At 35.9% G+C, this 17,566-nt stretch overlaps 1 protein-coding gene across 3 annotated transcripts in view; it reads left to right on the forward strand.

Moving 5' to 3' along the window:
• LOC129004410 (MICAL-like protein 1) overlaps nucleotides 1-17,566 on the forward strand; it is a 259,639-nt gene that overhangs the window by 227,412 nt on the left and 14,661 nt on the right. For all 3 annotated transcript variants that reach the window (XM_054432989.1, XM_054432997.1, XM_054433005.1), the window contains 2 exons: nucleotides 6,629-6,794; nucleotides 9,403-9,654. In XM_054432989.1, the coding sequence (XP_054288964.1) occupies nucleotides 6,629-6,794; nucleotides 9,403-9,654 (418 nt within the window). The remainder of the gene's footprint in view (nucleotides 1-6,628; nucleotides 6,795-9,402; nucleotides 9,655-17,566) is intronic.

Here is a 17,566-nt window from a genome sequence, read left to right on the forward strand (position 1 = left end):
ACTTCAGCGAACATTCTCGTTCACTGTTTGTAGGAATCAATGTTGTATTCTTTGTTTGTATAAGCTAATATAATGATTATAAATGTTTTAAAAAACATGATCTCTGTTTCCTCTTCTTGGTGGCATTCTATGACTTTTCTTTGTTTCCATAGTTAAAAAATTGGTTCTTTCAATATTGTTTAAGAAAAACAGTACTGTGTCAATATAGTTTTTTTTTATTTGGTGAAATATACCAAATTGACCAGGCACCCACCTTTTCCACCACCATCCTCACCACCATCCAGGGGGTATTTTCCTGGGATTCACCAGGATACCACTTTTTTCCTACCGTGACAACACAATGTGTATATTCTTTGTGTATTTCTTTCACTTCCAAAGTAATAAGTCATAAGTCTTTATTGTCATTAAATACAATAAGTACAATAGGCTCGTCATTTAAATAAATAAAACATGCAAAATCAAATCTATCAACAAATAATTCAAATAAATAAACTCAAGTCAAAAAACAAAACAAGAAAACATGCACAAACCATGCAGGTGTACCTGAAAATGACTCAAATGGTTGCATTGCAGAACTGGCAAGTATTATTCATTAATCTCACTAAGTGAGTGTGTATCTGGATTCCTTACTCCAGGCCAGGCCTCTCTTCTACTCATCACATACGCATAGGATCTCTTATTAATTAATTGTCTCCTCCTTCTGGTTTAAATTTCCCTTCTTTGAACTCGAGGCATTTTCTGTTCATCCAACAAAACTGATTAACTGTTTACATTGGTCTATAACCTCCTGAATATTACAAACATCAATACTCCTAAAGAAGCTGCACAGTTTATGTATATAAACAGCTGTTTTTTTATTTTTAAATTTATTCTATGTAATTCTTATGGGGTGAAACCGACCTTTGAGAGCACCTCACGCCCTTAAGGGTAATATTAAAAAAATTCTAAACCCTTATTGCAAGACTGCAAATTGAAACATTTTCTTGACACCTTAAACGTTGAAATTGGTCCACAAATACAGGAGGAGTTGTGTAGACAAATCACGGCTTCACGTATTGTACAGGGTGTTTATAAAAGAATGCCGGGATTTTAAATGGTAACTGCTTGGGTACTGTTCAAGGTAACTAAATATATTATACATCAAATTGAAGCTAAAATAACTAAGTTTTGTTTTCTGTGTAGCAAGGGAGGAACCTTTGACCTTGGCATGTGCAAAACAGGTGCTCACAACTCATTCAAACTCACACGCCTGACGCCAGTCGCCAGTACGATGTTTACGGTGCAAAAGAAGGCACAGAGTGTAATCTGGGGTTCGCAAAGTTGTAATGGATTGCTAAATTAAACTGAATTTAAATCTACTTGATGATGAAGAAATTTGACGCTGGTTTAATGAGTTTTGTGGTACCGTTCAGATCATATTCAGTTAAGATATCAGATAAACCCGCCGATCGCACTAAGCATGCAGACCTTGCCAGTTTTACGCATCGATGTATAATAACTCCCTGGATTGCGCGCTCAGGTTGAGGTAGGGCTCTAAAAACGGTCCGTCGCTACCTCGATCTGTCCGCCAGGAGTGGGGATAAAGGCATGACTCGCCCTAGTGCCGAGCGTCGCGGCCCCATTCTCGCCGCATATTGCTATGTTAGTTTTTTGGAAATATTACGAGGAAAATTGATTGTAACGAACTTAAGGAGGTTTATAAGCAGATATAATTAATCTAAGCACTTGCTCACACTTTGCAGACTATGTAGGTATCAAAAGTAAATCTCAGAAAAAATTAAGTGATGTTTTGAAAGAGTTAGATTTACAATATTTATATTTGAACATTGGCCAGAACAAAATATCACAATAATAATTTGATCATGTCATCATTTGCCGCTGTGAGCCCCAATATATTATTATTGAAAGACTTAGCAACATCTAAGAATATACATTTTGACTTTGTTTATATTATAGTATGTTTCTCTGTCATATTGTGATAAATTTGTTTGAAAAATATATCATATGTTGTTAAATAAAAGGAGTGTGTAAATATTTTATGCCAATATCTCCAATTCATTGATTATTCTCAGTGAAGTTAAATAATTCCAAAATATTTTCTCAGGTTAATATTAAATACTACTGTGAATCCGAAATTTATTCTTAGATTCAACAAATTGTTTAAAAACTAAGCAATAAAGCAATAAAATGCATAAACATAAGCTTGTAAATTTAGTTACCCATTCTTCGTAATGTAATGACATATTTGAAGTAATATAATGATAAATAAATGCCAGAAACTCAGTATCTAAATCCCGTAAACTGATGCCTATCCGGCTGAGCTCCTAGCGCCAATGCCGCGCCGTCCGATTTTATGCCCATTTTTAATCGCTTAAAAATGATATAGGCTAAGCAAACTCCGTATAAAAAAAGCTTCAAATAAAAATTAAAATTCTTACTTTAATCTAAAACTTTGCCGCAGGAATTTTTTTCCTGACCAAAAAACAAAAAAGTTCCTCGCTTACTACATTTTTCATGTTTTTAGTTGTGTTAAAAACAGATCATCAGTTTTAATTAGAATGGATAAATTATAAAAAATATGTTAAGGTTAAAGCTAACTACATAGTAATAAGCACTGGTCTTTCCAAAAAAATAACATATAAATTTGAAATTTTTATGTTTACAAATAAGTGTAGCAGAGCAGGTTGAGTGAATGTATGTTTGTGTAAAACAGAGAGGTTCATTCGGCCCGTCTGCCTCAGTATCCCACCAATTCGACTGGTGGGCACGGACCGTTTTTCCACCACACAGCACGATATCCAGTAGAGTTATTATACATCGATGGTTTTACGCTCATATGAGATTGATGAAAATCAGATTTTTGTATTATTCCGAATTTTATCAAAGTATGAGAAAATGTTTTTTCTTTTTCCTTCAATTTGACGTTCAAATCGTTTAATTCTCTTGAATAGTCTCCGAGCAACAGCCGTTTAAAATCCCAGCATTCTTTTATAAACATCCTGTATATATAGATATAGATATACAGTTATAGATATACTATACACTATACAGTTTGTTGACGGAAGCAGAGTTAAGCCTCAGGAATGATTCAAATTATTTATTGAAATTAACATCAACAAAATCTAACAAAAAGACTGTTTTTTATGGTGTACTTGTACAGGGACATCTGTCCTGACACATAGGCTTGATAATGTTACGCTGAGGTTGTTTGAATATTACAATAATTGTTTGGTTACATTTAAGCTTTTTAGCAGTGTTGGGAAGTGTGCGCTACAAGTAGCGACGCTACTTTTTTTGTAGAGTTAGCTGTAGCTACGCTACTTTTAAGATTTTATAGCTTTAGCTGTAGCTAACTACATTTTTAAAGTAGTTGTAGCGGAATTTTAGCTACTTTTCTCGCTACATTAACATTGATTGAGATAGTGTTTTTTATCACAACCTTACGTGTAACAACATCTTTCAAACTGAGATTTTCCAAAAAAATAGGCCTACTTTCTTGGCTTCATACAGCTGGTCGCAGCCGTTTCATTACCAATTACAGCGTTGCGTAGACATGGAGGCCATTACCTGAGTGTTATCCACATTTTTGGCTCTCATTTCCTTTATTTGCTACTCTATGATTACTGTCAGATAAAATAAAATCGCTAGTTGCAGACGACGTTTAAACGTTACCGGTGGTAACAAGAGAAGCTAATGAATGCTTGCAAGTGATTGATAGGGAAATTAGTAATCAATTTAGTTTCTCTATTATATCGATAGTTTCAAGTTGGGTTTTATTGGAAACCAACACTAAACCTTAAAATAATGAGAAAGCTGGTATATCAACCTTTGCTTCAGCTGTTGATTGTGGTTCATCATCACAAGCCCTTCCTCGGTTGGATTATAAGATTTTTCAAAGGTTTACTAAATTAACGAAGAAGAAATTTCCTGATGAGATTTTAGGTATGCCTAGACTACATAATAATTTTAACAAAAAAATCTTCATATAACATGAAACTTACATTGTAAAGATAGCATAGTTTGCTCCTGCTAACAGCTTTTGTCAAGGACTATTCCTAGGCTATGCTATTGGATTAATACAAATTCCAAGTTCAATTAATAGGAATATATCTGTTTAGTCCTTGTAAGAACAAGCCCACTATAGCCAACTTGTTACATAGCAAAGTAGGCCTACATGTTATTTTTACTTTACAATTTTCAACATGTTTAAATGAAATAGCCAATTTCAGGATAAGTTGTTGGATACTGTTTTCTGCACCAACGTTTGTTGAAGCACAATTTGCCCTATGCATAATGGCAATTAAGGACGATTTCTTGACGTTGAAAAGTTATTCATAGAACAAGTAACTTATCACTCACTACCTATGGTTAAAAGTTATAGCAATGACGTTTTTAACATTAAATATAAAGAAAGGCAATAAACTCCAATTTCAGTAGGCTAGGTTCTGTAACACAAAAAAGTATTTTTAAATAATCGTTTTAAAGTTTTATTGGTCTTAATAGTTGATATAAGACATCTATAAATGAATGTAGGGTACATTAAAGAAATAAAATGAGCTTTTAAAATATAGTTTGGTTGTATGTCCTTAGAACTTAATGAAATTTACATATAAGATGCTTAAAAATAAGTTAGTGCAATATAAAAAAAAAAAAATACTGAATATGATGGAACACCCAACTATTTTGGTTCTGTTGTTGTAATGTTAGGTTTATAATGCCAACAAATTAAATACAATCTAAGAATAAGTTGTTTTCCAAGTAATGTTAGATACAATACCGATATTTTCTTGTTTGAATGTTTGTTAAATAAAAATGTAGTTGCAATTAATTTTACATTTACCTAATGTGCGTGGAATAAAAGTAACGTCTTTGGAAAAGTAGCTAAAATTGTAGCTATTGCTACATTTCATTGTAGCTGTAGCTAAGCTACTTTTTTTTAATGTAGCAGTAGTTGTAGCTAGCTACATTTTAAAAGTAGCTTCCCAACACTGCTTTTTAGGGACTTATGTGCCTTCAAGCCACTAGTTATATTAAGGCTTGTGCCTTATATATTCAAATTCAAATTCAAATTATCTTTATTTATATTATGTACAAAACGTACAATAAATAGTGTCAAGCTTATGTACAAATACTTAACCTAAACAAAAAATACAGAAAATAAAACTATCTATAGCTGTATACATTCATAAAAAGTTCATCTATTAAGTAGATGGGTTTTTAAAAAAAAAATTCTTTAAGTTTTTGTCTAAATTTTTTTATATCCTTAATATCTTTTATTTCATTTGGTATTAACTTTAAAAACTGTACACCGGCATATGAGGGCTTATTTTTATACATTTCTAAGTTGTGTTTCGGTAGAACTATATTATTTTTGTTTCTAGTGTTGTATTGATGGGTTTCACAATGCGTTTTAAATTTTTCCTGGTTATTTTTTACATGTACGATACATTCCAGTACGTACAAACTAAACACAGTTAATAGTTTCAAATTGACAAAATGTTGCTTTACAGACTCATTATAATCTAGATTTAACATTATTCTTATTGCCTTTTTCTGTAAAACAAGTATCTTATCTAAATTTTTCTGGGAAGTGCCTCCATACACTACTATTGCATAAGATATATGTGATTGGATATGGGCATGAAAAACTATTTTTAATGTTGCTAGGTCACTTAAATAAAACATTCTTTTCAAGGCATAGATTCCAGAATTTACCTTACGCACAATGCTTCCTACATGATGATCCCACCTAAGACATTCATCAATATGGATACCTAAAGATTTTGTACAATCAATTTGATTTATTGTGTTTTTGTTCTGCTTAGTGCTGAAAGAAATAAAATTAGTTTTTTGTGAATTTAGCATTAATTGATTGTTTACAAAAAATTCTTGGATTTGTGATAATTCTATATGAGCTGCTACTTCCAAATCAATCTGACATTTAGCAGATACAATAAGATTAGAATCGTTAGCATACTGTAAGAGTTTAGAATTATATATTACATTGTTACATAGACAGTTTGGCATATTCTTAACATAACAAATGAAAAGCAAGGGTCCAAGAATAGATCCTTGCGGGACGCCATGCTTTATACTTTGTGTTGCGGAGAGAATTTTTGAAATTATAGCGTTGTTTATATGACTGATTTCTGTAAATTGCATAATATAATATAAATAATAATGATTATGAATGAAATAATAATGATAATAATAATATAAATAAATATGCATAATATAAATATACTAACACAAAATAAGTTAATTAAAAGAAGAGATTATAACATTGAAACACTTTTGTATTAAGAAAGAACTACTATAATATCAAATATTATAAAGTTTACAAACAGTCAGCTGATCATATGATAATTTTAACATTCAAAGTACAGTTGAGACAGTAATTAGCAGATTCAAATTAATGGCAAAACTATGTAGCCACAATATATTAAATTAAAATTTACATGTTGGATAACTAATTTAATTAAACATACTTTTAGTGTAAAACATATGTACAAACATAAACACTCTTTGATTTTTTTCTTACATACTTATAGTGTAAAACATATGTACAAACATAAACACTCTTTGATTTTTTTCTTCTGAACTAACATTCTGCCTTGTGTTGTTTCAGCCTAGCAACACTCCAGGTAGTCGGAAGTCTTACGCTGCACCTCGACCCCCCACCACTCCTTCCCCTCCACCTTTACCTCTAACTTCTCCCCCCTCCTCTCGTCCAAGCTCCCCTCTCTGGGAAACCGAATGTAAACAGCTGTTCAACCGTCAGCGTCAAAATTCTAGTGAGTCGTTTTTCTAAGGTTTTGTCTGTAAAATAATTATTTGTTACAATTTACGTTAATTTTTTTTTTTATTAATTATTCATGTTTTTTTAGCGAATTTCTCATATAAGGAATAAGGTATTACCATACATGGGAATAACAAATAGAAATTCTAACAATTAGCAATATTTGTTAGTTTTTTCGGCTAACTTGTATCATATTCGATAGTTTTGAAAAAGTACTGAAAATAACATCTACTCAGTTAGATTCTAGCTAACAAATAGATAATATACTCGTTATTAGTTTTGGAGTTTAAGTAGTTAGATTTTTGGACGGGCGGAAGTACCTAAAAACGAGTTCTTTTGCACGATTGGTGAGGGTTCACCAAACTAAACGGCTACCGTGTGACCGTGAGGGTCAGCGCCCTTGTTGACAAACAACGCGTTGGGGGGGGGGAGGAAGGGAATGTCTAGTTGCTTTGAAATTTTGTATGCATTTTGACCAGGGGGGGGCAGTGGCAGCCACTAACAACCCCGATGGGTGGGAAGGGGGAATGTTTGTTTGGTGATTTGTCATCCCAAAACTTCTGGGGTGCACAGGAGGAGCCTCTCCGAAGATTGTGAACATTACACGCTAAGAACGACATCACAATCGGGCGCACCCCGGGCACCGCTGACATTTCAGCAGCAAATCCTTCTACAACCGGAAGACTTCAAAAAATTAGTCTACCTAAACGGCCTTTTTCAAGGCCATTAGTAACGATGTCGATTAATATCAAAGGAATATCGAGAGACAAAGATATATTACTGTCTGATATGTGCAAGACGTACGAATGCGACTTCATCCATGTGCAAGAAACACACCGGGGCACTTTAAATCCTAGATCCAACATAGAGGGAATGAGACTGATTCTACCTCATGATCAATATAGTACTGTAGCGCTGTTTTTGCTAGGCCATACATTGACATCACCTCAGCTTTGCTGACTGAGAGGAACAATACTGAGATACTAACGGTCAGGACACCACAGTTCAGTGTCACCTCGGCTCTATGTATAAGCCTCCCGAATGTTAGTATGTAATTACTATTACAGAGCCCAATAATCTATGCTATGATGACATTAATTTCGTCCTGGGGGATTTTAATTGTTAGAGCATTGCTTGGGGATACAAAGAGACAAGTGAAAATGGGACAAAACTTGAAACCTGGGCTAAGGCAAATGACCTGCAGCTCATACACGATCCTAAGCTCCCTTGCTCATTTAACAGCGGTAGATGGAAGAGAGGTTATAACCCTGACAACGTCTGTGAGCAGCAGGATTGCCTCACAGTGTGAAAAGTCTGTAGGTGATCCAATTTCCCGAACTCAACACAGACCTATAGTATGTTAGTGCTGTTGTTAAGCCTGAAGTTGTTCCTCTAAGGCGCAGGTTTGATTTCAAAATGGCCAACTGGACGGGTTTTAGGGAGATCATTGACAGAGAAATCACCAATATCCCTCCACAACCTGATATGTATGACTCCTTCGTCAAGCTTGTCCAGCATGTTTTGAGAAAAATGATACCTAGAGGTTGTCGAACCCATTACATCGCAGGACTCTCTGAAGAGGCAAAGCCACTGCTAGAACTATACCAGATCTCTTTGACAATGATCCCTTTGCTGAGGAAATACTTCTAGCAGGTGAAGAGCTTATGTCACTCATAGCCGAAAATCGCAAAACTAAGTGGTGTGATCTTTTGGGGAGTTTAGATATGCAGGTGAACAGCAGACGGGCCTGGAAGTTCCTCAAGAGCATAAATGGAGATGCGACAAAACCAAAAGACAACTTTACAACAGTTACCGCCGATCAAGTCGCTACCAACCTTCTTTAAATGGCACAACCTATGGAAGGAAATACCAGGAGCCTGTTGTGCGTGATGTGGCAAGTGAGAATCGCTTCCTGGAGGAACCATTCACAATGTCCGAGCTAACTGCAGTCATTACCAGCTTAAAGACTAATAGAGCTGCAGGTATTGATGAGATCAGAGTCGAACAACTTAAGAACCTAGGTAAAAATGCAATGCAATGGTTGTTGAGCCTCATGAATATGTGCGTAAGCCAAATGCATATACCAAAAGCATGGAGAAAAGCCTGTGTGGCTGCACTGCTCAAACCCGGGAAAGATCCAAACGATCCTAAGAACTTTCGACCTGTTTCTCTCTTAAGACATACAAAATCTTAGAGCGTCTGATACTCAATCGAATCGGCGATTTTCTGGAACTATAATTCAAGCATATATTCAAGCCTAAAACGACTTTGGATAATCAAGAGTGTACTGTATTTAAATCTAAAGCTGATAAGAAAGAAATTATTTGCTGTCAGTGTCCTTACAGTAAAATATAAAATCAAAATATGAACAAATGGTTGATTATACTTTTCTGCAAGCACTCTGGTTCTAGATGATTGCTTCTGCACCACAATTATTGACTTTGTTTTTGTTTACAGTAATTTTAAGACCAAATTTACATTATTGTAGGGTGGCTAGGCATATAACTACTTTGTTATATAAACAAAACAATAAAACATGCTTTATTTCTTTCTTGTATTCTAACTGTTGAGATAGTTTACATTTGCTGGCAACACTGTTATAGTCACTTCAGAGACATCATCCATCGGCACTGCGAGTACGTTCAGCAGTTACACGCCACACAAGAGCATGTCTGGACAATGGCGGCGCAAGAAAGGCCCGGCGCCAGCGCGACCCGTGCCGGTTCGGCGCAACGTCGCCCCGATGCCACTGGTTGCTGTGCGGCAGGAGCTGCACGACATTGAGGTCAAACAGCAAGGACTGGAGAGACAAGGGGTCAAGCTGGAGCAGACAATAAGAGACAAGTTTGAACAAGGTAGAGTGCATTTTATAGGTCTTATTTATAATGGATCTAGTAGACTTTAGATTTATGTACACCAATATGTCATAATGCTGTCCATACTGTGTTTCCATCACTAATATTGGGCAAGTATTTATTAAGTTTATTTTAAGTCAAATCGTTTACCCTGGCTGCCTAGTAGTTTTCTTACAAGAAGAGCACATTGTTGCTGTAATTGTCTTGGGTCAGAATTAATAGTACTATGGAAGAATCTTCTGTGATTATTGATGTTATTGATGACCAGTACAAGAAACACTGTGTGGGCTGTCATGGGGTCTCCTGTGATTGCAGCAACACTTGTGACCATATATTGCAGTCTCAACGATACCCTCATACGCGATACGCATATCTTCTTCACATATCTAGTCTCGGTGAGCAGTCCTGAGCCTCTCTTGTGGTCTCCATGATACCAAGATCATCTCTAATGGTTGCAATTTCTTTTCAACATAGAAAAGAACCAATGGAATGCTGTCAATGAGTTGAGACAGGGTGTCCAGTCCACCGACCTGTAAAACCAGGAATTATGCGTGATTTTTTTTAACCAAGCTTAAAGTGCAGATTTTTTTTCATAAAACCTTTCAAGCTTCTCTTGACCATTAGAACATGTTGATTAATATAAGCACTATAAAAAGTAGGAATTTTGAAATGTCTGAAATATTCTTGAGGAATCTTGGCATATATTTTTATATTTCCTTGTTTAATCGCCCTTTTTTGAAGAGCAAACACTTTTTCGATACATGCAAACAATCTCCATAAAATAAGTCAGTAATTCGTAATTACAGCAAAATAAGCATGTGTCTGCAATTTTTGTATCAAAGTTACTTGAAAAACAAATATAGCTGAAGTCTTTTTGATAAATTTTCATTTCAATGTGAGTTTGCAAATTTAAATGGGAGTCTATTTTTATTCCTAAACTAGCTGTGTACCCGTTCTACGCACGGGGATCTTATAGTATTCAGTTGAAACCTTCTTATATACAGTATAAAGAACAGCAGTTGATTTGCATATTTTCAGATATGCTGGCCAAACTATTATACATAACTTCATTTTATGTTGTTTGTTGTTGTTCGGATCGGTATGACAATCAATAAAAGGTTAAATTACCTGTGTCTGCCGGTCGATCCTAAAGTATCCTATTACAGGAGACGCATTTCGGCAAAATGAAATCGCTATCATCAGTCCTAATATAAGGTCTTGAGCTTCCCCATTGGGTGCGCCTTGGAGTTTTTGAAACACATACACGAACTGTACACTTATACACATGACGAATAAAACATAAATACACGGTAGGCCTACTTTTATTTTTACTATGGACATGTAGACGCGCATCGGTTGTGTGCCGAGTCTCGACTGAAAATGCTCATTTAAAAAATGTAAGTTTCCCAGTCATATACGACACTGATTCAAGGTTTTTTCCCCGGTTATCAAAACTCAAGAACAATTTTATACACAAAGAATCTCTATTTTCATTTACGGTTACCCTACAAATTATTGCACTTGCGATTAATTAAATCCGTTATGTAAGGAAAAAGTTTTTAATCTTACTTGGTTTGGATTTGCTTTCAAAACGTGATCGGAATTGGTTACGGTATTTGTAAACAACATTCAATGTAAACATATCAGTGACAGCTAGAAGAAATAATCTTGATTCGAACAGCTGTTCGTTATTTCATAGATGAATATGTGATAAACATTGGGAGGAAACTTAATAAAAAATCGCACAAAATTGGGTTTTTAAACGTCCATCATTTTATTTACAAAGTAGTGACGCCATATTGTAATGGCTTAAGACAATCTCGCCAATCCAGTGAATACATTAAAATGATTTGGAACTTGATAGGTACTCTCGTTTTTCAGGAGGAGGCCGCGTAAAATGGCTCTTGGGCCGTGACAGACAGGAAGACAGACAGACAGAAATTTAGATGAGACTTGTTTCGGTTTTATTAATGTATAAAACGTAAAAATAACCTAAAAGTTTATGATTCTGAGCAATGTACAGACAAAACTCTAATTTTAGCGAATTTCCCCTATAGGGAATATTGGCGAATTTCCCCTATAGGGAATAAGCTATTACAGTAGGTAAGACCTGGACCCAGGACCGATTTACTTTTTTTTGTTTTGAGGTCCCTAGAGACCAAAAACACCATCCGTTCAAATTCATGTATATATATATATATATGTCCGTTAGCGCGATAACTCGAGCAAAAATCATCCGATTTTGATGAAATTTGGTACAAACATGTAAACCCACGTTTATTCGAACGAGTTCGCGAACCAGCATGATCGGACTATGGGAACAGGGGTCTATGGTGGGTTTTATGGGGTAAAAATTGGTTTTTCCCAATTTGACCCTAAAACTAAAAATTTAGCAATTTCTTTCCAAACCATTTTGTAGACCTTTAAAAAACAAATAATTTAGTATATTGAAGCGTTATTATGCGCCTAATGGTTACGGATAAAATGCCAAATAAATGTAAATTTAAAATTCCCATGTTATTCTTATGGAGAACAAGTAAACTGTTGTAGTTTGCTTGTTTATGAACATATTTTGATCAAATTTGGAAAATGTTTTTTTCTGACGGGGGTATTATTTATATAGATAATCATCAGAATATTGAGAAACTATCAAATTTGAGTTTGAATCAAGGATTATCTCGTCTTTTATATTGGAGGCAGAGAATTGTATCAGCCGTGTTTTGGATACATTTGTGGAAAGGCCGTTGACAGTAAACCAGTCCTTAAGGGAATTAAGCTCTCTGGTGTTGGTGTGATGAATGTGAACACCTTTTTTATCTTTTCAAATTATTGCTGTGTCATCTGAATACTGAAATATTTGGCATACTTGGAAAAAACTAATAGAAATTCTAATGAATAGCAATAATCGTTAATTTTTTTGGCTAACTTATATTTTATTCGTTAGTTTTTAAACTAACTAACTAATAACTTCTATCAGTTACTTTTCACGGGACTAACTAATAACTTCTAAATAGTGTAAATTTTTTACTAACGTTCCCAATTATGCGGAAGCATCTCAAATACAGGTTATTGATTTCACACGATCAGTGAGGGTTGCGTGCGGCCGTGAGAGGTCAGCGCCCTTGTAGACAAAGAACGCGGTTGGTGGGGAAAGAGAAAGTCAAAGTCCAGTTGCTTTGGTGTTTGGAATGAAGTGGGCCTGTGGAAGGGCAGTGATGGCCATTATCAACACCCCAAGCACTGAGGGGTGGGAAGGGGGAATGTTTGTTTGGTGATTATCATCTCAAGTGTCAAAACATTGTCTTCAGTTGATGTTCATTATCTGCCAAGTTTTAACCCTTCCCGGGCTAAATAAAATGGCGGGCTGGAGCTTAATTATTTTTCACCAAAATTCAAAAACTAAAGTTGTTATTTTTTGTTTTTTATTTGCTTAAAATCATTCATAGAGTATAAACAACATTACTTTTCTCCTGAAATATTTTTTTTAGACAAGTTATAAACAAAAGAAAATTTGATCTGACGGATATATCCGTCATTGGCCCGCAAGAAACGTAAGGTGGACGGATATTTCCGTCCGACGCCCGTAACGATAATATATGAACACTGCTGACCTTGGCTATTTTGTGGGCGTCGGACGGTTATATCCGTCTACCTTAGTTTTTCACTTGTTTTATTAGTCATCTATAAAATTTAGAGTTTATTGTCCTAAAAACAGCAATTTTATAAAAAAGGCAAAAAAAGACAACATTTTAATATACAAAAGTTGTTTATTACAGCTAAATTTCACAATAAAAATTATAAATTAACGTTGAAATCAAGGTTATTTGGTTTGGAATGTATATAAAAAAACTCTGTTTACAAATGTAGGCCTACTTTATAAAAAACGTGTATTCAAAAAAGTTGGAGATTGAGAAAAGCAGTAAAAAATACTTACAACATTTATGCTTACTAGGCCATAAAAAATTACAGATAAAAGTAATTATGTATAAGTTACATTTCAAAAAGGGCGATGAGATACACAATGAAAAAAGGCCCTAGTACTCAGCTTCAGTGTGGTACACTGCAAAACAATCATCGGGGTGGAGAAACGGCTTTTCTGCGCAGGTTTTGCAAAAATAGACAGTTTCTTTTCGCAGCTTCTTCTTCAGGCACACGCAGCACTTTCTGGAGCCCTTTTCCAACTTTCCCATGAGGTGTAGTTTGCCATCCAACCGCTGACAATTATTTTCCCTTGGACGGCCAGGTCTGCGGCGTTCCAGTCGGAAACGTGACTGCATGTGCTCCCTGACCAGATCCTCGATCACACTCATCCTGAAGCTCTTGTGGCTCATAGGCGTTTTACCGTGCCCTTCTTGCATTGTTTTGTACAGTATGTAGGAATCCACAACTGCTACATCCAACAGCCAGAAAAACATTTTCCTGTACCATTTCTTACTTCTGCGAAGGAACTGGTAGTTAGATATGAAGTGGTCACTCCGGTCGACCCCACCCATATGCTTAGTATAGTCTGCTACAGCAATTGGTTTGCTTACACCATCGACTCCTGGTATTTTGGAGGGAACATCAACCATATGGTGTTTGTCTACTTTGTGTTTTGTGGTGAGGGCAGTCACCACTCTCTTGTCCTTCCAATAAACCACAGCTATGTCCCCATTTCTACGACCCTCCACCTCTCCTCTTTCCAGTGCCCTGCTTAGGACAGGCATTTGTGACCTGTTTGGCAAAACCGTACCAGTTACGTACATTTTCATTTTCAGGAGCTCTTGGGCCAATTGTGGGCTGTTGTAATATCGGTCCACGTAGACATGGGTTCCTGAAGGTGGATTAGAGGGCTCTTTGATGAGTGTTTGGCATAGTTGTGATACTGTTTTGGTAGTCTTTAACAAATCATCAGTGCTTGGATCGTCTTCATTCTTCCCATAGTACGGATCAAAATTATAAATGTAGCCGTTCAGGGAATCAGACAGGACAAATATCTTCATGCCAAACTTTGTTGGTTTCATCGGATTGTATACCTTAAAGACGATCTTTCCCTTGAAAGAAACCGTACTTTCGTCAACAGACACCCACGAGCTCGGAGTGTAAAATGTCTTGCACATTTCTTTGATGTGATCAACAATTTGCCTTATCTTCAGATCACGGTCAGGTCCTACTTCGTGGCTAAAATGCAGGGACCAGAACAAAATCAAAAACCGGTCTCGGCTGAACACATCGCTAAAAAAAGGCATTCTATTTACCCATTTGGTAGAAAAATAGTCTTTTAGGTCGGGTAAAGGGTGCATACCCATGTTCATAACAACTCCAATGAGAGCTTTTAGCTCCACTACAGATAACGGTTCCCATTTTTGAAATCTGCTTTTCGGACTGAGGATTTCATCATCCTGTTTAGAGCTGCCATACAAATTACTCTCTGTGCAGATTAGGTTTAGTATATTATCATTAAAAAAAAGGGAAAAATACTGTACAGGCTTTGTATCTTCGTCAAAAGTAGATGGAATATTTACACCAGCGCCGTCATTTATAATAGGAAAGGTACTTACTGGACCTGGGTCGTGGTTCGATACTTGCAGCCACTGTCGATCACACACGATGCGTTCTTTCTGTTTTTTTGTAAGTGTTTTAGCACCATTTTCTCTTTCCCCGTCTCCCATTCCACCTCTATTTCTTCCTACACTTCCACTTCCTCTGCCACCACTTCGAACTCCTCCCCTGACGCGTAATCCAACTCCTCCACTGCCCCTGCCTCGACCCCCTCTGGTACGGACACCGCCTCTTACTCTGCAACTGCCTCGCCCATATCCTCTTCCTCTAAACGGTAAAGTTTGCCTTCCTCTGCTACTGTCCTGTTCTGTACTTAGATCATTAGACACATTTTCTTCCTGTTCACTTTCGTCATCACAAAACAAAACATGTTCATCACATTTGTCAGAACTATCTTGTTTACTTCCAAAATTCTCACTTTCATTGTTTTCATTAGGAACAATATCGTTTTGATCACCGAAATCTACGGCCATCAATTCATCATAAACGTTATCACTTTGAAGTACATCCAAACCACTAAGTTCTGCTTCCATAACCTCATGTTCCCCAATACTTTCACTAAGTGAAGACCGTTCGTCAGGTTCTTCATCATCACAATCCATGCCGATACCGTCACTTCCACTGTCAAACACAAAGTCTCCCTCAGATACACTTTTATTCAACATCTCAATCACATCAACTTCAAAATTCGGATCATTTGGATTAGTCATTTTAGCTAAATAAAATAAATAAAGCACATAACAAATTGTTAGCAAACACTAACCAAATGAGAGCGTCCCACACTGACAGTTTCGCGCTATTTACACACAACTAACGCACTCTATGGCGCGAAATAGAAGCTGAAACAGTCGCAGAAAACATTACTGCCAACCACAAAAACTAAATAACACTTTTATAATGCATTAAGATGTTTATTTTCACGTTATAACCAATGTATATCAATTTGTTTTTCTGACGGATATATCCGTCTTTATCCCGTAAAGAAAATTTATCGCGACGGATATAACCGTTTCCCGCCCGCAACGTAAATGGAGTTTGACGGATATATCCGTCCATAGCCCGGGAAGGGTTAAGTCATTTGTTTCTGTTGTAGTAATGTAAAACGTGATAATTTTCGATTATAAAACAAGTACCAGGGGTCAGAACTTGCCCTTTTTTAACCCTCCGAGTGTTATGTGTCGTAAAAGCGACTCATAACACATCCGCTGTAGTGTTATGTGTCGCTTTTGCGACACACAAACACTGTTTACGGCGACCGCTCTGGGACTGACTGAATCGGATTGAACTGGATCGAGTTAGGTATTGTTTTTTTCAGCAGATTCAGAGCTTTCTCCTGATGTCTGTTTTTATACGCTTTTCATTTTAGTTCCGAAAATATTGTAGCAGACAGCTGACGTGGGTATTTGTAAACAGCTTGGTTAACCTCGCACCGATGACTAATGTGTTTTATTTTTAGCGAATTTCCCATATAGGGAATAAGCTATTACCGTAGTACTCATGGTAAGACCTGGACGCGGGACCGATTTTTTTTTTCGTTTTGAGGTCCCTAGAGGCCAAAAACACCATCCGTTCAAATTCATATATATATATTTATATATTTATATATTTATATATATATATATATATGTGTCCGTCAGCACGATAACTCGAGCAAAAATGATCCGATTTTGATGAAATTTGGTACAAACGTGTAAACGTACGTTTATTCGAACGAGTTCGCGATCCAGCATGATCGGACCATGGGAACGGGGGTTTACGGGGGGTTTTATGGGGTAAAAATAGGTTTTTCCCATTTTTGACCCAAAAAACATAAAATTTAGCAATTTTTTTCCCAACCATTTTGTAGAGCTTAAAAAAACAAATAATTTAGTATATTGAAGCGTTATTATGCGCCTAATGGTTACGGAGAAAATTCCAAAAAATTTTAAATTTAAAATTCCCATGTTATTCTTATGGAGAATAAGTAAACTGTTGTAGTTTGCTTGTTTGTGAACATATTTTGATCAATTTTGGAAAATGTTTTTATTTCTTACTAACTATTCACATTTTACAAAAAAAAATAAACAGTTTTACCCTCCCTGATGCAGCAAACCTAAGTACTTGTTAAACTAATTCTATTTAATTAAATCAAGAATAAATGTTATATTTTTAAGTAGACATTTCAGTGTAAATCCAATCAGTCAAATGGAAATTCGCTTAGTCTGCAGGTTTGCTGCGGCGGGGGTATTTTATCATTGTTTTAGTGTTAAAAATCAAAAGTAGTGATATACGTGGTGCATTAGAAGAAGATTTAAGTGAGTTTGAAGGGCTGGTTGATGATCCTGAAGAAGTAGGTAGTGATATTGATGTAAATTATCAGCCAGATTCCTAG

The sequence above is a fragment of the Macrosteles quadrilineatus genome, unplaced genomic scaffold, assembly GCF_028750875.1.
Source record: "Macrosteles quadrilineatus isolate MER2022 unplaced genomic scaffold, UCM_ALF_1.0 Scaffold_1__1_contigs__length_201487025, whole genome shotgun sequence".
Taxonomy (NCBI): domain Eukaryota; kingdom Metazoa; phylum Arthropoda; class Insecta; order Hemiptera; family Cicadellidae; genus Macrosteles; species Macrosteles quadrilineatus.